The 27,514-nt window shown below is 41.4% G+C and overlaps 1 protein-coding gene across 1 annotated transcript; it reads left to right on the forward strand.

Moving 5' to 3' along the window:
• The first annotated feature begins 1,133 nt into the window (after nucleotides 1-1,133).
• Nucleotides 1,134-26,568, forward strand: baiap2l1a (BAR/IMD domain containing adaptor protein 2 like 1a). Its single transcript, XM_079577706.1, has 14 exons — nucleotides 1,134-1,460; nucleotides 3,591-3,666; nucleotides 3,754-3,840; nucleotides 12,982-13,043; nucleotides 13,917-13,988; nucleotides 15,346-15,480; nucleotides 17,554-17,706; nucleotides 18,257-18,400; nucleotides 19,024-19,141; nucleotides 19,243-19,456; nucleotides 20,739-20,798; nucleotides 20,876-21,014; nucleotides 24,288-24,328; nucleotides 25,194-26,568. Exons 1-14 carry the CDS (start codon nucleotides 1,410-1,412, stop codon nucleotides 25,264-25,266), a joined length of 1,425 nt encoding a protein of 474 aa, XP_079433832.1. The 5' UTR covers nucleotides 1,134-1,409; the 3' UTR covers nucleotides 25,267-26,568.
• Nucleotides 26,569-27,514: the final 946 nt, after the last annotated feature.

Here is a 27,514-nt window from a genome sequence, read left to right on the forward strand (position 1 = left end):
AGAAATGTTGGGCACAAAAGTTATTTAATTATTTTTTTAAGCCACAGGAAGTGACATACAGTAGATAAAGGTAACATTCCACAGCAGTTTGACTCTCTCTTTTCCCATTGACCTAACATGCTTGGCACGGAAACAGTTTGGTTTGCCTTCATCTATGTCACTTCCTGTTGATGTCCAATAAGGAAGTGAAACTATATAAACATCACAAAAAATGTCAAACTAAAGAAAACTGGGTACAATCTTTAGCAAAATCTTAAATATAATTGTGTTAACTATGTTTTAGCAAAAATTGTGTCTAATGTGTCATATGCACTTTCAGGCGTAGACGTTTAAAGCAATACTAAGTAACTCATGCCCCTAGAGGCCATAAGCGCCACTGCAGGTGTCGTAGCATGTTGCGGTTTTTTACTCATTAATTGTCCATGAGAGTAAATACTACGCTGACAGAAAAGACAAAGGGACAGAGGGATATTGTACATCCAATTAAACAATGGAGAGATTTTTTTTCACTCAAATCTAGCTGTAAATACTGCTAAAGTGGCGCTAGCCCGCAGTTAGCTTTGCCCTTTTAGCATGCTAGCGTCTTCTTAGTGCTTCTATTAGTGTGTATTGGGGCATCCGGGTTGGAGCAGGGAAAGTTGCAATTGTAGTTTTCTGGCCAGTTTTCTGTTTTTTTGCTATGTAGGCTAAGTCCATTGAATAGTTTAAAATGATATAAACCAAATTCAGTAGCATTTGTAGTTTTATAATATCTACAGATTAATAAACAATTAAAAATGAATAAATATGGGATCTGGGAAGCAGGCGTTTGCAGACAATCGCCAATTTGCACATAAATCTTTGCAGACAAACCTCTTCTGGCCACACTTCGTCATCATCACGTCTCACAGATCAGCCTCTCGATAATGATCCTTAATCAACCCTTCATTACTGACTCACTGTAAAAAAAAAAAAAAACTTTTTGGATTCACGCGTAGATCAGTGATTGGGACGTGACCTGCTCCTGTGTGGCGTCACGGCGCACACACCCAGCCCTCCTCCTCCTCCTCCTCTCGCCTTTTTTTTATGGCTGTTCCTCCGCGCTCCTCTCTCTCGGTTAAACCTGCCGTGAAACCTGCGCCGCTGCTGCTGCTGCTGCTGCTGCTGCTGACACCACAGGCGACAGGCGAGGTGTTCCCCCCAGTCTGAGAGAGTCCGCCGGGCTGTCCACATGCACGGAGAGGTGCGCGGCACACGGGGAGCACGCACCGGTGGTCTTTGGATTACACTTTGAGTCAAACCAATTGGAATATACAGAGGGGGACAAAAAGCCAGATTTAAGCTTTTGTTTGGCTTTTTTTTTGTTCTTCTTCTTCTTTTTTTTTTCTCAGTTTGTCTACTTGTTGGAGCAGCCCATTTCACCTGCCAACATGTCTCGCGCACCTGATGATGTCAGCAAGCTCACCGAAAGTACATATAAGGTGAGTGCAAGACAATGGGAGTCTAATGTAAACCTGCAATCGATGACAAAGTGTCAAAAGTTTCTTTTTGACATTAGATTGAAAATTAGTGTGATTTTTTTTTACAGTGGATTTGGTTTCAATTTGTTCCCATTTTGTTAATGTCTTTCTCTCTCTAAAAATGTAGGCTAGATTTTCTTTCCAATCTTATTAGCCTACTCAATATTTTCCAAATACCTAAACTTTCAAGTCAAGTTATTTGTTGTTGATTTTTTACTTTATCTGTGTGAATAACATCAATATACCAGCATAAAATAGTGAACTTAGTCTGAGTAAGTTCATTTAATGTCGAAACTCAAGTTGCTTTCACCACCTGTAATGACGTAGCCTAATTGAGCTACTAAAACTTTATTACATAGTGTAGTTTTTGGCTGTAAAAAACACAATGTGCACTACGCCAATGCCCTGTTATTTACGTCTTACAACATACATAAGTGTAGCATGTAATCTAAACTGATGAGGAAAGTTGTCCACAGCCCATAACTCAAACTGGTGAGGAGTAACCAAGGTTTTTAAGTACTAGCAGTCAGATGTGCAAGGACTAGTTTCAGTTTTCCTGCTGACTGACCTGCCTTCTCTTAAAACCATTGTCACCATTGAACACACCTGGTTGATTGAATGCCTGAACAGATACATAACATGTGCTTTCTTCAGTCGTCATGGCAATGCCTATCAGTTTTAATCTAATCAGGTTTGACGCCCCTGCCTCCCGGGTCTGATAAGCCAGTGAGAGTTAAAGCACCCTTAATGACTGAATTATGATAAGACGAAGGAAGGATTTTGAGTCAAGGGGAAAATACTTCACAGTTCATGCAAGGCGTAAGTTCAGAAATGTCAGTAGAGTTGATTCTGCTTGGACAAAACACCCCCTTTTATTACCTTTTTCCAGGTCTTTTTCTCTGCGACTCATACCTGACCTGCTCATTGTTCTATTGAGGGCGTGCCAGGGGAATACAGACTGGGAGGTTGAACAGCACTTGATTGTTGAGGCATTTCAATAGTGACAGGGAAAGAGAGAGAGGCAGCGAGAGAAAGAGAGAGACGGGACGCTTCATGTGTGTGAGCGTGAGCGTGCAGGACTGTGTGGGACTTTGACCTTTTTCGGGGAGTTGTGATGTGAAAGGGTCAAGTTAAAGATTGAAAGTTTTATTGTTTCGGTGGGGCGATATTTATAGCAAAGTGGCGGAAGAGGGACAAAAGGACTTGGGGTTTGTGTTGCTTTTATCTCCTTTCCACACTGCAACCCCCCCTCACAACAAAGCAAACAGCGTGCACTGGTGTTGTTATTAATAAGGATAATAGGAATGAGATCGCATAAGCATTTGAGAAGTAGCAGCAGGGCCGTTACTAGCTTTTTGGGGTCCTGGGAAAAATCCACTCTGGGGGGCCTGTTTGCCATGGTGCAATAGAGGGATATGAGCTTAACATTCGCTAGACACATTTCTTGCTAACAAATTGGTAAAAACCAAAGACTGAAAGCTAGTTTTTAAAAATAATATGATGATTGTGATAAGTAACCCCCACCTGAACAAGCACATTATCTCCACTTTGGCTTTGCTGTAAAAACACACGATTAAAAAGTGATGAAAAAGCAACTGAAGACTGACAAAAATGTGGCAAAAATGGGATGAAAAAGCGACAAAAACCCTAAGAAACAAAACAAACAAAAGAGTGACCAAAACGTGCTGGAAAAGCAACAATAACGCGACAAAAGCAAAAACTAAAGAGTGATGAAAAAGCAACAAGAAAGCCACGAGAGAGTGACAGAAAAGTGACAAAAACGTGATGAAAAAGTGACCAAAACATGTAATCCTTTTTCAATCTGTTCACTGTCAAGAACCAAACCAAAGTCACCAAGGTAACAAACACTGCAGCAAAAATCACACCACACCAAACCTCAAAGATCTGAACGTTACAGACTTCACTCCACACGCCCACTAAGGCTTCCTCTTGGACACGGGGCTCTAAACAGTCGCCTTTACCTGCTTATAGCTAGAAATGGCTCTGAGGGGAAGCAAAACTTTTATACGAATCCAACCACACACACAGGTCTCGCCTCAGGATTTGAACTTTATGATATTTTCCTTCCAGAATGTAATGGATCAGTTCAACCCGGGCCTGAGAAACCTGGTGAACCTCGGCAAGAGCTACGAGAAGTCTGTCACAGGTGAGCACCGCCCTCACAGATAACATAAATACTAAATAATACTGTTTTTTTCTTGCAAATTGTTGAAACATCTGACCTCCCATGCAGCAATGACCATCGCTGGGAAAGCCTATTTCGACGCCGTTTCGCGGATGGGAGAGAACGCCATCGGGTCCTCGGCCTCTGGAGAGCTCGGTGAGTTTTTTTTTCCAATTTGTGTCAGTAAATGCTGGCTTTATTCAATCGCATGGGCAGCAGTAGTGGTTTCACAGAATGCAAAGTCACCTTCAAGGATCCAAAAGCGGCATCTCCTTGGTTTGTTTACATTGTATCCGGCCTGGAGATAAGGTAGAAAGATTTGACGTTTAGTTTCCGCTGCCAGCTCTTACCCAGAATTGCTCTCATCTCATCCAGCCATCTGTGTCGCCCAGGTTGTCTCTCATTCAAGCTATGACTCATGTCTAGTTATTATATTACCGCCAAAAACGGAAGCTGCTCCTATTTTCACCACACTTCTTCGCCATCTCACTTCATCAAGCCTCTTTTTTTTTTCTTCTTTTTTTCCCCCCAATCCATTCTCACAGTCCGCTGGGTCACACTAAAAAGCAGGTTTTTATAAAGTGTCTACTATCCATTCGGGGAGCACATAATAAAACCGGCTTAAACGTAACGCTCCGCTAGCCGCTGTCAGATGTCCGAATGGCGGCTCTAGAGGATAAAAAGCCAATTTTAACTCCGTGAGCCTGCCGGTTTCACTCTTGGATAGGGAGCAAAATATTTCAAAGCAATAAACAGGATTTGATTAAATGTCAGAGCGGTTGTTCGAGGGGTCAGCTGTGTAACAAGACACAAGACAAGTTTGCCCCGTGAGATACAAATGAAAGGAATATGGAAGTGTCCCTGGGCTTCAAAACTTTTAATATTAAAGGAGTGTCATCTTTTTAAGCTCAACTACGAGTATTTTTTTAACACTAAGTGATATGTAGTTATAGTGACAGGCTTGCACTATCACTATCATTACCTTTGGTGTGGGAAAATACTTAAAATCACTGTTAGATGCTTCCCATACCTCGCTTGCTATTAGTGAATGATGTTCTGGTCTGCCCAGCCACACCTCTTACTCAGCACTGCCAGTAATTGCCATTGAGTGGTTGATTAAATAATGTTCCCGCTTTTACAAGAGGCATTCCTGGTAACTCAAAAGTAATAATGCTATTTATATTCTTCATTGACCTTTTCAAATGCATCGTTTAAAGGTCCTGTATCTTTTTTTTCTGTTTTTAGACCAAAATATATTTAAATGTTCCTTTTGGTCCAAACTTATTTCAAACGTATTTCTAACATCCTGATTGTTGTCGTTTCTAAACACGTTTTGTGGCTGAGTAAAGTGACCAGGTTATGTTTGCAATACTGTTTTTAGCATTAGTGCTTTTGATTTACGATTGCTCTTAATCCGCAGCAAATGCAATGTACCTGTCTCTTTTTCATACAATATATCTGGCAAGACAATAGATTTTGCCCGACTACCAGCATGGAAAATAGGTACAGCCCCTTTAAATTTGAGACTCCAGTTTGTCATTGTAAAGCTTGGGAAATTACTTGTTGAAACAACGCTATTCAACCACTGCACTGCTGGACTGGCCACTGCTGTACCCCCTCCACCGCCCTGTCAAACTCAAACATACTTTGGACACTGCTCCAGAATTTAGTGGTTGCCTGTCAGTAAAAAAAAAAAGAAGCCCATTCTTGGACTCTCTTGACGGTCATTTTGTGAGTGCTGAGAATAAATGACAGCGAGACAGTGTGAATTCTCACAAGCTCTACAGTGTGCAGCAGCAAACACTCTGAGCAAACAGAGGAAACTTCCCAGCAGTGCGGATCACCTCATCCCCAGCCCCTCCATCTGGCTGCACAAAGCTGCCACTGGCATGTCTGTGTCTGTGGCCGCACACTCACTCCGACACCACACCGGCTTGTTTTGTCACGCCTCGAGCCACGCTTAACTTATTTCCAAGTCAACAGATACAGCATTTTGATTCGGCGGATGCACAGAATTGAGCAATATCCTTTTACACACTGCCCACACAGACGCATATTGTGTAAAGACCTCTCTCTGGTGATAAAAAAGCTTTTTCTTCTCACAATGAAAGGTGTAGTGAAGAAAGCCCTTGCGTCAGAGTGGCTGGCAGGAATTTACAGAGTTACCTGCTGTGGCTTTGACTTCATACCAGCTTTTGACTCCAAAACTCCACTTGTGCTTGCTTCAATCGAAATTTGAATGGAAATTTCCAGGGAAGCAGCGTTGACGCATAAATCTTTGCTCTGACTTGTAAAAACGTATTATTTTCAGTGGTGGCTGTTGCTGAGTAATCATGAGATTGATTCCCAGAATTTACTGTAAGGCCACAGCAAATACACAGCGTTAACAATTGCTACGCAAATTGTATTTTGGTGCCATAAAGGTAAAAAAAATAATAAGAAATTCCAATGAAACTCATGGATGGCATTGTGTCTCAGGGCTCTTTGAATCACTGACATCAATCTCAGAAGCCTGTGAAGATTAGTTGTCAGGCAAGCCCAGTCAAGGGAAACGCTACAGAAAAAGGGCGTCAACCATTATTAAGCAGACTACCATTTTCAAGCAATATGGGAAAGAAAACCGTGAAATAGTTGAATTCACCAACCATCCACTACTCCACCCATCTGACCATCCAGGGTTAGGGCACTCATCAGTGAACAAGACTGTTTTCATACCTAGTTGAAGGCATTCAACTATTTCGTGCTTTTCATCAGCAGAGATCCTTTTCCTTTTCAGTAGTTTTTGCCTTAAAGGAGCTATATCTGATTTTACTTCTCGAAATGGAATTTGTTTTGTATCAATTTTATGAACTTTCAGGCTATTTTTCTAGCATTTTTGTGAAAGTGACCCTGAAAAGTGACCCTGCAAGTTGTGAAATGTGCCTATAAACGTGTCCGTGTAAAGAATTAGGAATGTTACGAATGCGTTTGGACCACAACCAACATTTTCATTTTGTGGCTTCCCCTTTCATTGTTTGCAATAAAAAAATAAAAAAATAAAAAACAGGTATAGGGCCTTTATCTGGGCTCACCTGACAACTATATCACAGGTGTCTGAGATTGATGTCAGTGATTCAAAGAGCCCTGAGACACAATACAGTCCATGAGTTTTTGCCTTTATGACACTGAAATAAAATGTGTTTAATAATTGTTAACGCAGTGTAGAACAGAATAGACTCACAGAATAATACAACCTAATTACATGTTCTGGCCAAATTGAGATCTCAGTTTAGTTTTACTTTTGCTTTTGGTGTCATTGCCTACAATCAAATCAGAACTAAACCAGGCTTAAAAACACTTGAGAGAAGACAACGTCCAGTACATCACAATAAGACAATACACTTCATCAGAGTTAAGGCGGCCTCTTCACACGCTCTTGTCTTCTGTTTAAAAGAGACAGACTGGGGGAGGAGTGAGAGCTTGCTCTTGAAACTGTGTGCTCTGTAACGTCTGCCTGATGAGACGGATTCTCAATAAAGCTTGGATGAGGACAGAGACTTAAAAAATGTCTTTCCGGGAAGGGAACTCTGTCCTGCTAGTCAGCTTGTTGTTTTCAGAAGATACATTATTATACAGCCTAAATGATTGAAGTTTTTGTGATTGGCTAATTACGACCACGGACATTTGATTGGGATTGATTGCACAGCCCTACACTATGTTGATTATTTTGCAAATTGTACAGTGCATATTTTTTCAATGAAACTCATGCATGTGTCTCAGGGCTCTTTGAATCACTGGCATCAATCTCGGTCTCCTGTGATGATTAGTTGTCAGGTAATGCCCAGTTAAGGAAAAAACTGAAAGAGGACATTCACCATTATTAAGCAGAACACCATTTTCAAGCAATATGGGAAAGAAAAAGGATCTCTCTGCTGATGAAAAGCGTGGAGCAGTTGAATGCCTTGGAGGTATGAAAACCTTAGATATTTCATGAAAGATTAAGCTTAATCATTGTACTGTACAGATAAAGGCACAATGAGGACGTTTTTTGCCAGACAAACACATCAGATTAAGAGAACAGCTGCTACAAAGCAGCAAACAGGTATTTGAAGCTGCTGGTGCCTCTGGAGTCTCCCGAACATCAAGGTGTAGGACCCTCCAGAGGCTGCAGTTGTGCATAAACCGTCTATCCGGCCTCCCCTAAACTGTTCATTGAATGCTTATGAGCTGAAACAGCAATCTTTCGTGAAATCTCTAGGTTTTCATACTTAGTCGAAGGCATTCACCTATTTCATGCTGTTCATCACCAGAGAGATCCTATTTCTTTCCCATATTGCTTCATTATATATATATATATATTTTTTTTTTTATGGCACCGACATACAATTTGCACAATAATTCTTAACATAGTGTATAGTGTCTTTTCAAACCGCAAACACCCTTCCTTTAAAACTACACCGCTGATTTGCATCTGAACACAGCACTGTACAGTATCCCTCATCCAGTTGCTTGACAGAGTTATGAGTAGCCCATTGTTGCCGTGCCTGTGTAACAAGTGCATGGCAGCAGCTGATAGAGCTTATGTCACACAGGCAAATGTCATGTTGCAGTTTTGGTGGCTGTACACGACAATCAGGAGCTTCCTGTGCACAGCGGCCTGAGCGCTCTCCACAGGGAGTTGACGGTTGCACTCTGAAAAGCCGCAGGTATTGAAAGACCGAAAATGTTACGGGAGAAAAGAATAGCTGCATCCCCACCCCTTCCACCTTTTCTCTGCTCTGTTTGTCGCTCCAAAGTGTTTTTCTTTTTGAAATTGTGAAGCGCAATGTCAGCATGAGGGGGGGAAAAAATGCTAATGGCGGCGACAGAGAGGGCTCATTTTGTTTTTTTCACAGAGGATTAAGATTCATAGCATGCTGAGGTGCGTGTCCCTCGAACCACTTCTGAAATGTTTTCGAGGAGATAGTTGTTTTCCGAGGCGACGCTTGGATGAGATTGTGACATTTTAAACGTTTGACTCGCAGTTACTTGATGCTGTTTAGTCTCTAGCACCACCCACTCGCACATGACATTTTACGTGCCAATATACAGTGCACAACATCACCCACCCCGCATTTAAGATTCATAAGAGGCTCGTTACTAATGAGCGGGGCAGAATGGATCTATTTTCTGTTTTTCTGACTTGTAGATTTGCAATTTATTTTTCACATCAAGTTCACGGTGCATATTCAAAATGAAATCCGTGAGAGCTATTATTTTGAGAAAAGACTGAGATGAACTGCCCAAGCAATGGAAGAAGCTGCAGTTCGGAACAAGTAAAATACAGAGTTGGCAACATTTGTACACACCTTTTTTGATTGCTTTCCTCATACAGATGCCCAGTCCACTTTATCACCACTGAATGGCGGCCCATAAAAGTTCAGACAGAGTTTATTCTGCTGCTCACATTAAAACGAAGCTCCGTAGTGAGTAAATATAGATTTATTGGTCGGCGCTTTGTGTGCTTTATAGACTCTTATGAATGATGTGATGTGCCGTCTGTCGGTAGCTGGTCATCAATCCGTGTTAAAGGGGGTTTCGTGGCTATCGATCATCACATATGCGGAGAACGGCGAGGGTGAGATCATTCATAACCCTGACCTGGATTGAAGCATGAAAAACGTAGTTGGTATCGTTTACACACCAAATGTTTAACCTGTAATAACACATAGAGATAGAGGCATTGAGAGTTCACTCATATTGACTATTCTCCTTCTATAAAGAGTCTAAACTAGGACTGAACCAGGTCTAAACAGAACTAAATGTTGTTTTTTTCTGCTCATCGTTACAGCAGCTTTTAGAGTCACCCACTGCCTCCTGTATCCACATATTGCAGACATACAGTTAAGGTAGTAGCTTACAGAGCAGACACAGAAAGGTGCCAACAGGTCAGGGCCATGTGTTTGTGCTGATTCATATTGCTCATGCTTCTTATCAAGGCCCGGCTGTGTTGGCACAAGGGAAGGCTTTGCCAGCTCATAAATACGTCACTGGCAAAGAATTTAAAGGTGTCCTGGCGTCTGGTAATAGTCAACACAGGTGCCTCATTAAGACGTCTGGCCGCGATTGGAACAGTAGTGGGTTTTTATATGAGTATTGAAACAAAAGCATGTGTGGCAAAGACTGTGACTCAGGTGGGAGTGTGGAGCGGATCAATTTTAGATAGAGAATCATAACAGGGCCACAAATTCACGAGTTCCTTTTTATTCGTCCACAATGTTTTATTTAAATGGATCCTTACAGGAAGTAACACATTGGCAGTTTAAGTTTTCAACCTACGATCACTAATAAAAGCACACTGTTGTTCAAGCCATTTGTTACCCCGCATCTGCGTTATATTTACACCTAATGTGCTATGTGGATCTATTGCAAGAAATGTACAATTTATTGTTTATGTGTGAAAGAACACAATACTACTATAAAACTATATTCTTAAATATTCTTCTAAAGGAAAAGTTTTGTTTACTCCTTGATTTGACCCATACAGCTTGTCTATAGGAAACTCCAAACCATCAGCATAGAGTTTATTTAAGTCATTTGCCAATTTGTGAGCTTGAGAACAAATCAAAAGAAATTCGTAAAAGTGTCGTCGGCTTATATAATGTCAGTTGTAGTAAAATAAATACATAAACAATGTGTCACATTTATTTGGTGCCCTCTGAAAAGCGATCTATGCAGCCTTTAATATCCCTTAGTCTTCACACCTTGCTAAGCTCACAGGTGGAGTGCGCAGCCAGGTGGGGACGGCCCGTGTTGTTGGGGTTGTACAAACAGCCAGGACACCCCTCTGACACCCCCCCCCCCCCTTTCCCCACTCTCCCCCCCTTCGGGCACAAAGGCCGCATTTACCAGTACGTTCTGCTGACCTTCAGAGGGCAATGTTGTTGTAGCTGCACTGATCACAGCTCTGCATCGGCGCCCCGTTAGCCGCTGTTTATCCGGGATACTGGGCTCCTACAGGGAATGTCAGGTGTGTGAGCGCTCACATGCGTCTTGTTAATCCACCTGTGCTGACTTGCGCCACATTTAAACCTTTAACAAGCGGAGGCGCCTTGTAAACGCCTCATAAGTTACGCACACAAATGCTTTATTATCATTAGCCGGTGCAAAAATAGCATTGTCAGATTCTGAATCATCATGAGGAGAATGTTTTGAGTTTTACAACAATTTAGGCTATTTACCGTTGGCAGCATCCGACCTGGAATGTTCCACCGTGTGGCTTTAATATTGAAATGGAGAAAAGGTCAGACTGTATGTCAGATTTGACCTTTTACCTTTGAAAATGCACATGTTTCGGGCTGTCATATGTCTCTGTAATTACTCGGATTGACATAAAGATGACACAAAGTTTAATGTCTTGTCTGTCAGCAAAATTAAAGGCATTTTTCTCTACTGTAAAAAAAAAAAAACAGGTGGCATTCACCCACAAAGGCGTGATTGTTGTCATTCGAAAGAACTTCACACCTCAACATTCATACAGTATGCCAGTCTTGTGGGCCGAATCAATCAACAATAAAAGACACCAGCCCTGCATCTGAAACTCTAAACTCAAGAGCATCACAAACACACACCGATTGAAAGATTCCCAATAAATCAGTCTGCAAAGCCCCAGTCACATGCCTGTATCTACATAGTGCTGCTTCATGGTTACTGTATGACTAGAACTGTGCGCCCTGTAGTAAACCTTGACTCTAGAGTTTGCCCCATTGTGAGTTTGTAGCGTTATAGGCTGCTACGGTTGTCCCCTCGTGTTTACAGTATTGACACACTTCCCATTGTTTCATGTCATATGCCGCAGCTATCTATATTGTGGCGCGTCGGTGAATGGAGACTGTTCTGTATCAACCCGTACAATACCTTTTCATTGAGATTACTTATTGACAGCTGTTCAAATATTGAACGAGCGTAGGGCTGAAAAAGATGGTGCGGTTAGATAAAAGGTGACACGGGAATGAAATGAAATGAGCAAACCAGTTATAAAGCTTTTGGACGACGAATAGGCGGCGCGTGTTTCATGAGCAAAACCTTTCTTAAGCAACTTACAATAGGTTGGGTTCAGTTTGGTTATGTCAAAATCTTTGATGTTTGTTGTCACTGCTGCCCTAGGATAAGTGACGGACCAACACCGATCACTCACTCACACACCGCACTCATACATGAGCTGAGTGAAGTGACTTTTTTTTTCCCATTTTTGGATCAAATGAACAAATAAACTTTCACCTGGAAACAAGCAAACACACAAAAACTAACATGTTTAGTTATTGCACAGACTCAGCGTTTCTCCATAGATTTGTTTGGGAAACTGTCATTTCAATTTTCATTTTCAGATTTTTCAACAACAAAAAACGCTTATTTAAAAGATATCCAAAATCCCATCTGGAAAAGTCTTTGTAACTAATATGTCAACAAAATAAAACCATACATTCAAACCTGGCTTGTTCCATTATTCAGATTTAATTGCCAAAAATATGGGAAATTTTGGGCATTTTTCGGCATAAGGCGCCTTATTTTTATAAGAAAACATAACATAACATGACAAAAAGCTTGCAATGTATATTTTTCCTTTATGTCATTTATCTACAGCAGTAGTTTAAAATTGATATCTCTAAATGTATAAAGTTTCCCTATTCACCTGCAGTGTCTCGCCTTAATCTGACCATTACTTAGTCTTAGTCTTAGTCTTAGTCTTAGTCTTAGTCTTATTAATCCTATATGCTTATACGTTTGGGTAATGACGGCACTTGTTGAATATTCTCACCAGGGCGTTATTCATTTGTGCTGACAGGGAGGCCATTTAAGTTTGGGCCTAGGTCTGTCACGATAACAAATTTGAAGTTCAGTATATCGAGGCAGGAAAGTATCGCGATAAACGATATCATTGACTCTAACGAAACTAGATGCTGTCAACGCTCAGGCATAAAAATGACAGTAAACCTTTGTACTAAAAGTGCATAATCATATCCTAAAGTACCACACAAGCTGCAATGAATATGAAATATAATGGAACTCAATTTGCTTCAGTTAGAAATCAAAGTTTTACAAAGAAAAAATAGAGTGGGAATGCTAATAAATGTACAGGCGATAAATATCGATATTGTAATTATCGTGACTTTTTGGGCCTGTTTTGGTTTCATGTGGATAGGCTCAGTAATTGCAGTAATATTAACCATAACAAAACATTGGTTTAACAGTAAATGTGTCTATAGAAACCTTCGCTCCATTACGTAGGCTGATATCACATGAACACAACCTATAAGTCCCTCTTTATTTGTCTTGCAGGCGTTGTTCTGATGGAGATCTCAGAAGTTCATCGGAAAATCCACACTGAACTTGAGGAAAATGTAAGTGCCCACTCGCTGGCATTATTTACCAAAAGCTCTCGGCACTCTGTGTGTCGGAAGGGTCAAAACAAAAACATGGTCAGCGCTCGGTTTCTCACAGTTTCAGTCTTAACACATCACCCTCGCTGACCTGGTGACGCCATTCCTTTTCCTTTTCAAACGTCAGTGCAACTCACAAAGTTTCTGTCAAGAATGAAAAGCTACAGAATCACTCTTGACCCTGCTGCCTTGGGGTGAAAGGCGACAAATATTTGCACGTAGGAAACTGAATTCCCCATTCCTTAGCTCTCAGTCATCGCTGTGCTGTTTTTAGCGCCTTAACCGAGTGCATTTTTTCTAGTTCATCTTAACCCAAATCCATAAGGTCTATATGAACCTACAAAACTGGAGAAAATGTGCTTGGTTCAGGTGGAGGTTAAGAGGTTATTTACAAGTTTACATCTGTGGTCAATTCCATCCATTGCCCTTGAAACTGAAATGTGCGGCCTCTGTATGTGTATAGAACTTTTAGGAATACGCATTTTCAGCACCAGACTTAGATATGACGACAGAGGCATAAATGAAATATTCCGAATACTTCCTGAAGCTAGTTTAGGCCTTTTGTTTCTTTCCTCTCCGTTTCCTTGCGACTATCTACAACTTATCTCATTTATGGCCCCGGGCAGAAGTTGTAAATCAGTAAAAGTTTAACAGGCCAATAAGCCGACATGATGAGGAGGTGGATTCTGCTCATCTCAGAAACATGTTATCGTGCATTCCTGCGGGTCACTTGGCTGTTATCGCCACGCTGTCACCCAGCCATGTGACGCATCGGTACATTTTGTAAAGTGCAGCTTAACGGATGTTGTAACAATGTGTGTGTATGTTTTGCAGTTCAAGAGGTTTCACCGAGATATAATCGTCGAACTGGAGAAGAAGACGGAGCAGGATGTCAAGTACATGAATGTAAGCACCGCCAAAAGGGAATGTTTAAAGGGAATGGTCCACTCCTCGTAGATACAGTATATATGTCAGGGCTTGCTTTACATCACTTGAGAGGGTAAAAAGATACTTGGCACCGAAAAAGGATGAGAAGTACAATAGAGTTTGAAACTGCATTGTCAAAACCGTCAAGATTTCAGGGATTCTGGAGTTACTGTTCATACGTGTAAGAGCTTTTGGACAGTCCACAACCAGGGCTGGGTACCGTTAAACGACACCAGTCTGGTATGGGGAAAAAAGTTAAGGTTCTACTGGTATCGAAAAAAAGAAAGTGTCAAAAGAAAAAAATCCCTATTTTATAAATTGTTTTTTTTTTTTTTTTAAAGAAAAGAAAAATGCCCTATGTTCGCCCCATTTCACCCATTTTTTTTTTACACAATATTTCTCTTTTTTCCCACAATTTTTATTTTTTTTTCCAATTTCTTAAAAAAAAATTCTCATTTTTTATTACTAATATTTTCCCTATTTCCACGCATTTTTGCCCATTTTTTACCCAATATATTTGCTGGAAATGAACCCAATATTGTAAATTTGCAGATCTTCCACATATTATTGTTCTGTTTGCTGGTTCTCGACGACAAATATCGAAAACCAAGTATCGTTAAAGCAGTACTTAGTAACTTGTTTATCTTAATAAATCCTTTCCGTAGTCCCTCTGGGGGTAATACAAGTGTTGATTGGATGATTGGGGTTCTATCCTCTCCCCCTGACGTCTCTGGCCAGAAAACCACAATTGCAACTTCCCTGCCACCGGGTCGGAGGCCCCAATACACACTAATGGAATCACTAAGAAGAAGCTAACGGGCAAATCTAACTGTGGGCTAGCATCACATAAACAGTATTTACAGCCAAGTTTGAGTGAAAAAAATGTATCTCCATTGTGTAATTGGGTATACAATATCCCTCTCTCCGTTAGTATTTTCTGTCAGTTTCTGTCTGCTTATGGCTTCTTGGGGTATGAGCAACTTAGCACTGCTTTAAAGTACTGGTGTCGGAAAAAAAATGTTAAGGGTACCCAGCCCTATCCACGTCTCTTTTGTCCACTTTTTATTATTGTTTTTAAGCTCACTTGTGGACAATGTTTGCTAGTACCCTTAACAAGGCGGATTTCTATTGTAACATTGCCACTCTATAGCCATTTATAGAAATTATTATTATTGTTTTTTTTTTTTTTTACATGGTTCTAGAAGACACTGATTTATGCAGCATGGGTATATAAAAAATGTTCAGATACTGGTGTTGTTTTTTTCACAAGCTCTATTTATGAATGGATGATTTACAATAACCTTTATTAATGAATGTATATTGCTGTGTTCTCTAGGCCACCTTTAAGCGCTACCAGTCTGAGCATAAGCTGAAAGTGGACGGCCTGGAGCGATCACAGACCGACCTGAAGAAACTGAAGAGAAAGAGCCAGGGCAAGCACGCGCACAAGTATGATATTAAGGAGAACGAGGTGAGGACGGAGCTTACTCTAATGTGTTTTTACGCTGCTTTGTGCTATTTACTTTACAGAGAATTCAGGACCCCATTCATACCCCTAACCTCTCACCTTTTAAAAGCGATGGGAAAACTGTCTCTGAACCCGCTGTGTGTGATTTCTATTTGGATAGTTTGCACGGCACGCACACACCGTTGTTTGCACAAGTGCGAAGGCTACCGTTCCACGTCTTGACTCTCTATAGCGCCGTATAAAAGGGGGCAAAATCACAGATGACTGGCCGGTTTAAACCTTCCAAGTCCCAAAATGGCGGGCGGAGGTAGACCGTAGCCTTTGCAGAGCTGATGAGATGTCAGGCTTCTCTCCACTCCCCAAAAAACTCGATGATAAAATGCATTTGGAAAATAGCGAGGGCTGTGTACAGAGGAAAGGAAATGTGGCCTCAGAAGACCAACTCATTTGCATCTGGATATCATGCTGCCAGCAACGAAAAAAAAAAAAAACTGCACTCAAGCCCAAGCGCGCAGCGGCGGAACTTTGAAGTTTTAGCCGTGTTTACAATGCGTGGGTAAGATTTCAGTGCTGTGTATGACGCACCATGGAAAACTTAGATAAATAGGTTTGGTTCAGTCTTGTGGGCAGCAGGAAGTAACTGAGGGTTTAAGATTAGGAATGCAGAATATTGTATGAGGCTTTGTCAGCAACTCATGATCTCGGAGCAACAGGCTGTAAATTGCATTTTTCTTCTAAGGAGGAGGTGCTGCTCTACCAAAGACACATTCAAAGGGACTAAAAGATGAATAGCTGAGTGTATGGTATTAAGGGCCAAAATTATCTTGGATTGGAACTTCTTTTCTTGCTGTGCCATCGGTGTCTGGCATTAATGTGCGTCAGCTCATTGTTCCAAGTATTGACCAGGAGAGAGAGTGCAATGTTTAGGCCAATTGCTCTAACCCTCCTGCCAGTGTTATAAGGACACAAGTGAGGTGCTTTTTTGCATAGAATATTTCCTGAATCTATATTTGCTGATATATTTGTTAACCCAATGCCTGACATATTCAAAGTGTGGTTACTTTCGGGTGTCCATTACAAATAGCCGTCTCATTTGTCAGGCTGATTTGAGTTGTAAATCACTGTGGTGAGACGAAAAGGCAAATTAGCCACCACAGTAGGAGCACACATTACGTCTGCTTCCTCATCCGTGCTTTTGGAACACACAGAAAATTGGTCTGTTTTTGAAGACAATGGCGAGCACTCGAGAAATCCATCTTTCTCTCCGCACGTATTCTCTGGTAATCTTCAGCACCTTTTTGAAGACACAGTAGGTCTCCTTTCGTCTGTGAGCTCGCTATAAAGTTGAGCTGAGACCAATCCAATGGCAGAAGTGTGAATGGCCTTGAAGTATTGCGAGTCGATTTGTGAGTCCGACTTTATGATTTCAGTCACATTTCAAACAAACCACGGAGTTACCTGCATTTATACAGAATACAAGAATTGCAACTTCGATTTGACGGTGATTTGAAAACAAGAAGAAAAAGAGTAAACTGAATGCAGACACAAGTGAATGTTTTTTTTTTTTCTGGAAGAGCCCTCGGAGACTGACTGCTTTATCATCACCATGACAACCTGGGGAAAGTGGAAGACGGGGAGTGGGTGTACAATAAGACGCGCGGTCAAGAAGTCATTGAAAGACTTAGACATGGCTTGTATCCTGGGTGAATGTATCTGCATATAAAAGTCCTTTACTGTGTTTGGCTGTCGTTGTTGTTGAACACAGTGTTACTTACTTACTTACACAGCCAGCATTTAGCTTTCAGCTTGAATCACTTTTTACTCAGAAGGGATGTGCCGACAGTAGGCTCTACTTGTGTCACTTACTAAAGCGTTTCCTCTAATTGATACCCTGTGGATTGAGTTTATGCTGAAAATATAATTTGCAACTAATTTGTGACTACAGCTGGGAAAGGGCCACTTAACAAGCAAAGAGAAAATGTCAAATATAGAAACAGAAATAGTTCTATGTTTTTCATCTGTCTGACATTATCATTGTGCATTGGCTCTGACATTTAGCTTTAACCCTTTGTGCAGTATTTGGAGACCATCTCGTCGCGGCAGATGGACATGCAGAAGTTTATTGCCGACGGCTGCAAAGAGGCTCTGATGGAGGAGAAAAGGCGCTTCTGCTTCCTGGCTGACAAACACTGCGTGTTCTCCTATCAGATGAGCAACTTTCACGACAAGGTATCAATGGACTCAAACCCGGCTCTGTCTGTAGTTTGTGTGACCTCAGCATGCTAAAGAGCCTATAGTTTAATACTGAAGTGGAAGGCAAGTCATTTACCATGATAAAGCTGTCATAATACAGATGCTAATGATGTCTTAAGGCTTCAGGCTGAATTTTAAGTGAACACTAGCATTTCAGCAATTTTGTGCTTATGCCATGATATTTTTCCCTTTTGGTATAGTTTGATGGTGCATATAATCAACTGAACTCTGTACTGACAGCAACTATACACTACCATCACCCGGAAAACGGCCCTTACAAAATGCAGATGTTTTATCACAGTTTATTGTAGATATTTCTCTCAGTGCGGCTCTTTTCTGTCTGCACAAATGTTCCGCTATAGTGCTAAAAAGTGGTAGCCTTATTTAATAATATCGACAAAAATTGCGATTGTGATTGATATTGCAGGTTTGTGGACCTAATTACCCAAACAAACAATGATCAAGTTCAACATTGGAAGACTTCCTGTTTGGATATTTCTTTCACCCTCCCTCTGTCGTGTTTTAGGCCAAAGAGATGCTGTTAGATAAATTCCTCATCTGGCAGGACAAATGCTCGGACATCACCCAGGTCCCTGAAACCGTCTCAACCATGATCGACCGCATGGCCACCACTCCACAGGCAACTCCAGTCCTGCAGCGCAACAGCATAGTAAGTCACGCACATGTATTTAGCTCTCCACTCCAGTATTAGCTTATCCTGGTGGCAGGCAGGTACAAGAGATGAGATTTTACCCTTTGAAACACCTGTATGTAAATAATACAATTAACAACTATAGACATTTTCCTCTTGCAGGCACCATTTTAGAACAGATTTTATTTGACTATAAAGATGGATTTTTTTATTGCAAATAGGCTGTGTCTCGGGGATGTTCTGTATAAAAAAAATAAAAGGAAAAAAATGATCCTGCTTGATTCACAAATGAGATCCATTCGAACTACTCATGTTTATTAAGCCTTTCTAAAGATACGAAGCAGTCGTGAACGTCACTACTTAGATGGCAGCCTGGTTTCTGCTTGGACAAAAGCCATGGGAAACCCTCACTATTTTCATTCCTACAGTATTTTCAGTCCACTGCCATTTTCTCTGTGACTATTTATTACAGCGTGGGAGGGCCATTATAGACTCTCACTGCAAGTCATTACACCGATGTAATAATAACTACCCAGCAGGGCCTTTAACCCCGTTCCATTTGTATCTGATAGGAATGGTCATTTCTAGTTCCTCTTCCTTATGGTGTTTTATATCTTAACAATCGCCTGGTGTTATTTCAGAACAACATCGACATTCCTCCTCCCGCACCTCAGCTCAAGGCTCAGATCAGCCCACTGGCGAATATGTTCAACCAGGAGCCCATGTTTTCACTGCCCTCCTCCCCCGAGCACAACTCAGGTACTTTCATTAGTGTTGGTGGCTTAAAGAATGGTGAATATGGGATGAAGTTGAAACTTGCTACTGCTACAGTTAACCCCTATAACTCCCCTGTGCTTCAGACCAGAGCAGTCTCGGAGAAGGCTCCCTGTCCCGGTCCACATCCCAGTCGTCCGGGCTCAACATGTCCCAGAAGCCGCGCGTGAGGACGATCTTCCCTCACACGGCGGGCAACAACGAAACGCTGCTGAGCTTCGACGACGGCGACGTCATCACGCTCCTCATCACCGAGGAGAAGGACGGCTGGCGGTACGGGGAGCTGGAGAAGACGGGACAGTGCGTATTTCTTTATTGTGTTACTCATTACTCTTTACACTAGCGTTTACGAAATAGAGATTTGTTTCATTCTTTGTCTTGAAATGACGTCTTAGCCTCCAGCTCCAGGCTGTGCTCCACTCATGTATCCCCGAAGCATATCTCTTCCATCTTTATCCGTTAAACGTAGCTCACGGGGAAAAGGGTTCAAAGGAGCGCTCTATGAGACTGGACCATTAGGTAACCATGCAGATCGTAGCGATAAATCGTGCACCAAACGTTCTTTGTTCCGACCTTTGACCTCCAGGAAAAACACATCTTTGTTTTATCAATCAAATCGTCAAATCCAAGCTTGAGTTTTGGCGCACCCAAAAAAAGAAACGTACTTTCATTCTATACAAGCATGCAGCGGCGGCATATTTGACATTTCTCAGCTGGTAATACGAGTTTGTGCTTTGTGTTTGGTAATATTTCGTTCTGTTAATTCATCATGCTTCGAAACATGCCAGGTATTTCACGCATGACGTGAAGCCGTGAAGTCTCGGGATCCGGCTTGCCCAACAAAACGAGACAAAACTGCCAAACTGTAAACAAATGCTTTAACTCCTCTCCTCGGCGCATGGTGGTAGTTATTTCCAGGAACCTTTACACCCAACATCTCTGTAATCTGTGTGCAGATATTTTGCTACAGAAGGGGAAGCTTTCGTTTCCAGACAGTTTGTAGAAACCAGCAGTAACCCTTTTCTCTCCCAGAACAGCTATAATTGCACCTGCCTGCGTTTCCTGTTGGAGCAGAAAAATTGCTCTAAAAGTGATTTTGCTCAACAAAAGATTGTAATTGCGGTGACACATATCAGCCAGCATTAAATAGGCTCCATGCTTCATCTTTTAATTACGAGCCATTCAGTCCCGCGCTACATCCGCTTGGACTCACAAAGGAGGCGCTTTCAAAACTTTTAACAGGTGCGAGTAATTGTAAAAAAGGAAAAAGCGTTTTTTTTTGACAAAGCTCATGACAGTTTGCGATGAATAAAACAGGCTGCAGCAAATCAACGCACCACGCTCTGTTTCCAAGACAACAAATCTGCTTTGGTCCGATAAGCCGTTTCTCCAGACGTGACTTTGACCAAATGCCACAGTCTTTGGGAGAGGAAACCTATCTGTCGGGACATCTCACACATGTTATTTACAAAAGTTGAGCAGAACTAGAGAGGAGGCTTTGTGTCCTAATACTCCCTACTTAAGGCGGCTGTGTCGGAGAAGTGGCTGTGTACATAAACGTGGCTTTCTTTTGTTGTCACAGGCGGGGCTGGTTTCCCTCATCCTACTGCAGACCGTACACTGAGTCACTCATATCTAATAGGTGGGTAAACATTGCGACGCAGCTTAGATACGAATGGTTTTGCCCTCGCAGCTCACAGTAAATCTTTTGTGTGACAGTAATCGGAGCACACCTGCACATAGAGGGAGCGTGGTGAGTTTGTCTGAACTGAATGAGCCCGTGCTGCTGCCTCCCCCAGACTACAGTGACGATTTACCCACAACAATGATCACCTCAGCGCAGTCGGCACAGAACCTGGTCAGTAACTCGAGCTAACTGCACTTAACATCTGCCTCAAAGGTGCATGCTGTGACACAAATACTACACGGGTGCTTGTTGGTTTGTTTGTTTGTTTGTTTGTTTGTTTGTTTGTTTGTTTGTTTCTGGATTTGGGGTTCCTCACTTTTTCTGTATAATATTCACTATGGAAAAAAAAACCTCAGAGAGGAAACTGAAATATGAGCTGCTAGTAACACTTGCATTTCATAATAATATTTCTTTGAAGGTCGAAAATAAACTACATGGTTTGGAGGGTTTTATATTTATATTTGTTCTTTGCAGAGGATATTGCACCGGCTAGTTAATTGTAGGGTTCGATTCCCACCAGGGACGGGGTACTCCGGTTTCTCCTACTGCTAAAAACATGTACAATAGGCCAGGATGAGTGATGGATGATGGTTGCCACAAATGTATGCTGTCGCAACCAAGTTTCTGTCATCCCCCCAGGGGAAACTGAACCACCGAGTATGGAGTGAATGTATAATTGTTTCATGTAAAGTGCTTTGTGACTATGTCTTCTTCTTCTTCTTCTTCTTCTTCTTCTTCTTCTTCTTCTTCTTCTTCTTCTTCTTCTTCTTCTTCTTCTTCTTCTTCTTCTTCTTCTCCTCCTTCATGAATTTCCCTTGGAATCAATAAAGTATCTATCTATCTATCTATCTATCTATCTATCTATCTATCTATCTATTTGTCTATCTGTCTGTCTGTCTGTCTGTCTGTCTGTCTGCCTGTCTGTCTGTCTGTCTGTCTGTCTGTCTATCTATCTATCCTTCTTCTTCTTCTTCTTCTTCTTCTTCTTCTTCTTCTTCTTCTTCTTCTTCTTGATCTCAATATTAATTGCAAAGGAAAGTTGATTTTAATAATAATAAAAATACTGCATTGGTTTTATATAGCGCTGGATACCCAAAGACGCTTTACGATTTTTTCATTGACTCAATACTTGGTGGTGGTAAGCTACTATTATAGTACATCTGCCCTGTGGCAGACTGACAGAAGTGAGGCTGCCAATCAAACACTCACACACGCATTACATTGACAAAGGTTTCCTTGTGTTCCCAAACAGTCTCCGATCCAAGTACCACACAGGCCCTCGCGGGATCGGGCAGAGCAAAGTAAAGTGTGGACATGATAAAGTGCAGTAGTTTGTTTTTACAAGGTGCACAGAAGCAGGTACTGAGGAATAATACCCCCGTATTTTTATATTGTTTATTGTATAAAATTATGAGTGTCTTCTTGAGCTGCTAACAGAAAAACATCAACACTCACAGTATAACCTTTGTGACGGCAGTAATTACCTTTTAACTACTGCCATAAAGTAGAAATCAGTCAGTACATATCGCCGCCCTATATTGATGGAAATAGATAGCTGAGTTTAAAAACTTCCTGATTAAGATCCTAAATCAACTGTATTTTGTTATCCCATAGTTGCCCACGCCCATGCTTCAAAAGTCCCTTATCACCACACCTCCCGCTGAACACTCATAGCCTCCACGCCTAAACACTCCCTGATTTGACAGTAAAAGGAAACGCGCCGTGTTTATTTTTCTAATATGAATAAGGAGTGATAACAGGAGGGTAGAGCACACTGACTGAGCATTTGCTCGATACCTATTGTCCATCGTAGACTTTTCATATTCTAGAGCGCCCCCTGCCTGCAGTGTGCTGTTGATAAACTGAGAATATCGCAGCATAACATGACTACTGCAGTATTATGAAACCAAAACAATAACAGTACAGGTTCCATCTACCGTCATTTAGTAAACAAATATAGAAACCTATTCGCTTTTTTCTGAAATTGCGTCCAAAAGACTTAAAAGACTAATAAATCAGGACCGAAGCTGAGGTAACAGGGAAATATACTAAAACATTGCTTTAGCACATTTACAAGTTACAAGTGCTGCTTTTTCCTTTTTAGCCATGTTAGGAAAACGTGTGAAACTCTCTGGCTTGTTGACATGGATATTGTGTCACCTTAAATCACAATAACTATATTATGCCCTGGAATGCAGTGAAGTACATTTAAAAAATATGTATTCTGCTCAACATGAACAATAAACAGTCACTTAGACATTTTACTAAATTGATTTCAAACCGTTCATTAAAGTGCTGACATATCCCCAGTGGTCCCCGTACCGCTGGTTGGGAAACACTGCATGAGAGTACAAAAAGTGCAGGGACATTTTTGGAGGCTGATTGCCCTGCACCGGCTGACCCACTCTAAAGTATAGCTGACCAGGCTGCAGACAGGCCCAGACACGCTCCGCACTCCTCGCTCATCATCACCTACTGGCTGCACTCCGTGTCCTCTGGATCTGCTGCCTCAGGGCACTTGTATTGAACAAACTTCAGCGGGGTATTAGTGTCATAAAGTCTGCTAAGTATGTATTATTGCAGGGTATGAGCAAGCTAACATTACTGAGTAAAGTATCTTGACTTGACTTAATTACATGAGAGAGGAAAGGTTTATCGAAATGATCCCTGTGTTGCTCTGGATTTGTATTACTGTCGAATTTGATAATGTTTCAAACTGGCATCTAACACATTTGGACAAAAACTGTACTGTATTTAATTACCAAGATCAGCTTTTTCTGCTTTTCTCCTGGATATATCTTTTTGCAGTGTTTTTAGCCAGTGGGCTTTTCTTAGATAGGACAGCGTAGTTTAAAAGAGGGGTGTGAGAAGTCGGTAGTAACATGATGAAATGAAATATGCATAAGGTCAAAGAGGACATGTGGTGTGGAGCCCAACTAAACCATTTGTGCCTAAGGAATGCAGTTTTGTGCTACGCCCCTGCTCAAATTTGCTAATGTTTGGAACACCCGCTTAGTTTATGCTTTGAACTGAACATTGCACCGGTTACTTTTGTATTTACACGTTTTTCTTACCTGCCTTTTGTCTAAAGCTTGTGGTATCTCTTTGTAATATTTACTATCGCACCGCTGCCATGCTCACTTGACTCCGTGAAGGTGATTGTCGCGGTCGGTCGAGAGCACAGAGGAGTTTTCTTGAACTCGCCTTTCCTGATTGTCGAGATTCCAAAAACCGTGCGAGGCTGAGGTTGGAACGTGCAGGAGAAGGACAGGGGACATTAATGAGACATCTTATCAAACCTGTCCTGCAGCTGTACCGGCTTTATCTCAGCTGTAGGGCGGAGTGTGTGTGTGCATGTGTGGTGTCTCCGGGGAATGGGGAGGTCTTTTATGTTGGAGAGACTAATTCTTCAAGGGCTCTGTCTTCTCTATTTTCTCACTACAGGTAACTCTTGTCAATGGGACAGCAAAAGCACCTTTTCTTGGGTGAGTCACCTAACCGTACTAACTGAACTGGGTCATTTTCACTGAACTGTGGTACAACAACAAAGTGGATTCAGACAGTATTCGACCCTGTTATGTTAATCTCTGTTTAATTATGTAGCAGTTCTCTGCTCTGATCTTAAAGCCACACTGCGGAACTTTCAAGGTTGTTGCTACAGTGCCTCCCAATGCCGTTTTTTGGGAAAATAGATACAGACGACATCTTTGGAATTGCCCATATGTGGTCATGTTTGCAGCAGCCAGAGGGGGGGAAAAAAGAAGAGTGAAATTTTTTTACTTTCTTCCATTTCTCCACCATTACTTTAACAAGTGCTGAATTATGAGTACATGTTTCTACCAAATACAGAGACACTGAGAGGAGCAAAGTGGTTCAACAGCCCATAAACATTTAAAAAACAGACAATGCTAACCAGGAAGCTGTGTTAGCTTCATGCTACATATGCTAATGTTAGCAACAAGTGTGGCTTTTTGCTTCTATTGAACAATTTGCTCTGATAAAACATCCATATGGAGCCGATTTTGCCTTGACTTTATTGATGTGTGTTAAATACATTCATATACTGCCAGAAAACGGCTTAAAAGAGGGAAAAAGTATGATTAAATTTAAGGTTATGAGTCAATTTTGAGGAGAGAGTCAAATCTGCTCACAGTAAAGATGCATGATTTTTTTTTATATAATAATAACACCAATGATTAAATTAATGCTTGGATTTCATTCTGTTTATTTGGTCAAATGTAACGCGGTGTGGCTTTAAATAAACATCCAATCTGTTTACAATCATAAATGAAGATTCCTGAACCAACTGGAAAAGCACATGAGATAACTCCAATGGTGTGTTTTCTTCAGGGGGGGGAACCCGTTTGCAACAGTGAAGCTGAGACCAACGGTCACGAATGACAGGTCGGCGCCTAAGTTCTAGTAGACGAGGTCCTCGCTGCAGCCTTTAGGAGCACACAGTAGAGCCCTGCATCAGGACATCTCAGTTGACCACACGCTCCCATCGGCTTCCGCTCACGGGACCGAGGCGGTTCCATCACTGTGTCTTCGTGCGCCAACATGTGTTCCACCTGCTGCAACACGGAAAGAACTGCACCGCAGAATCTCAGACAATTTATCCCATATGAGCACTGTCAACATTCACGGCTTGACATTAACCCAGCACTGGTTAGCTTTTCCTCTCACAAGCTATTTTAGCCATTAAGCCTAGAAAAAGAAACATGGCACCCCTATTCTCGGCCTTGTTTCCATGTTTTTGAATTCAACTTATAATAATAGGCTTTTTTTTAAGTGTCAAAAGATCTTTGTTTTTTGATAACAAGTCTTCTGATTGCCTGAGGAAGGAGCCAAGTCATACCTGCAACAAATAAGTGACAAAAGTGACTTCATAACTTATTAAATTGTGGCTAGTAAAGACATAAAGTGGCAAGTACCATTTTTAATTGATCACTTACAGTGGCCAGTGAAAATGATGTTAATGTCAAGCCCTGGAGACATGATTGTATTGTTTCATAAGAGTTTTAATTTTAAACACTGCACAAGTTATGAAATATCCCTTCTCTGCTGCACATTAAACGGCCTTTGAATGAATCTGAAGGACGGTTTTTATTTTACTGTTGTGATAGTCTAACCTACTTTTGTATGAAGTGTTTTGTAAGGATTTTGAAAGACGCTCAGGTTGGGATCTCATTTTGTTTGTTTGAGACATGGACATGTAGAGAAAGATATTGATGAAAAATGGCACCCAGTCTGTCTTCCTGACCTGACTACTTTATTTTGTGTTTCTTTTCCAAAGGTTGGAATGAAGGAGAGAGGTTTGGGTATCAGTTTCTTGTGTTTATGGAGATACATACTATGATAACATGTCAATGAATTATTTATATTAAAAAAAGAACGTTTGTTTGACATATTTAAATAAAACTTTACCCCACTCTGTAGCTACTGTGCTCTCTCGGACAATACTTCCCACTGACTTTGGTTGGACCTTTGTGTTTTGATGGGCAACGTGGCCATTTAGTGAAGGGAATAAATACACTCCTGGTTTCATTGTGTAGTCGCTCTGATTGTTTGTACAAACAAAAATGAAAATGTACCCAAACCTGTTGTATTGTCTCCTGAGTTTTTTATGAGAGAAAATGACCTTTCTATTTGCAGATTACATTCTGTAAGGACTGGGCTAGATAAAGGATCCACTCAGTGTCAAATTAAAGAACACACAACTATTTCCATGCTTTTTTTTTTTTTTTTCAATCATTGCACACTTTGTTACTGTGTTGACCATTGTACGTTTCTCAATAAAATGTAAAAAGAGAACACATTTGACTTTTATATTAGGGTTCATTGCAGAAGTGGATAGAACTCAGTTACTGAAATATGGTAAATGGTCTCAACTTATATAGAAGAAGAAGAAGAAGAAGATCTTTATTTATATAGCGCCTTTCACAGACATATAGTCACAAAGCGCTTTACATGAGACAATTACATTCACTCCATACTCGGTGGTGGAAAGCTACGTTTGTAGCTTCAGTTTCCCCTGGGGGAGACTGTCAGAGGCGCTTTCGCGGCTACACACGTCTGCGCCAACAGACCCTCTGACACCACCATACATTCACTCACACACATCATTCATCCTGGCCTATTGTACATGTTTTTAGTGGTAGGGGAAACCGGAGTGCCCGGAGGAAACCTACGCAGACACGGGGAGAACATGCAAACTCCACACAGAAAGGCCCCGTCCCTGGTGGGAATCGAACCCGGACCTTCTAGCTGTGAAGCGAGAGCACTAACCGCTGCGCTACCGTGCCGCCCAATGTAGGTGCCTTTCCACCTACATTACAGCAACGAACCAGTCACCCATTCACACACCAATGTACACTGGAGGAAAGGTGGGTGAAGTGTCTTGCCCAAGGACACAATGACCGTGTGCACCTTCAGGAGCAGGGATTTGAATCCCCGACCTTCTGATCATGAGACGACCCGCTCTATGTTATATACAAGTATATGTATATTAGTAACTTTTTACTTGAAGTTCTTAGAAGTACTATCACTCAGGTGTTTTTACTTCCACTGGCATGATATTACTTTAAAGCAGGGGTCCTCAGACTTTTTTCTCTGGGGGCCACATTATTGTTCCTGACTGTGATGGGGGGCCGGACCGGGTTGGATATTAC

The sequence above is a fragment of the Gobius niger genome (assembly GCF_951799975.1).
Source record: "Gobius niger genome assembly, chromosome: 19".
NCBI classification, from domain to species: domain Eukaryota; kingdom Metazoa; phylum Chordata; class Actinopteri; order Gobiiformes; family Gobiidae; genus Gobius; species Gobius niger.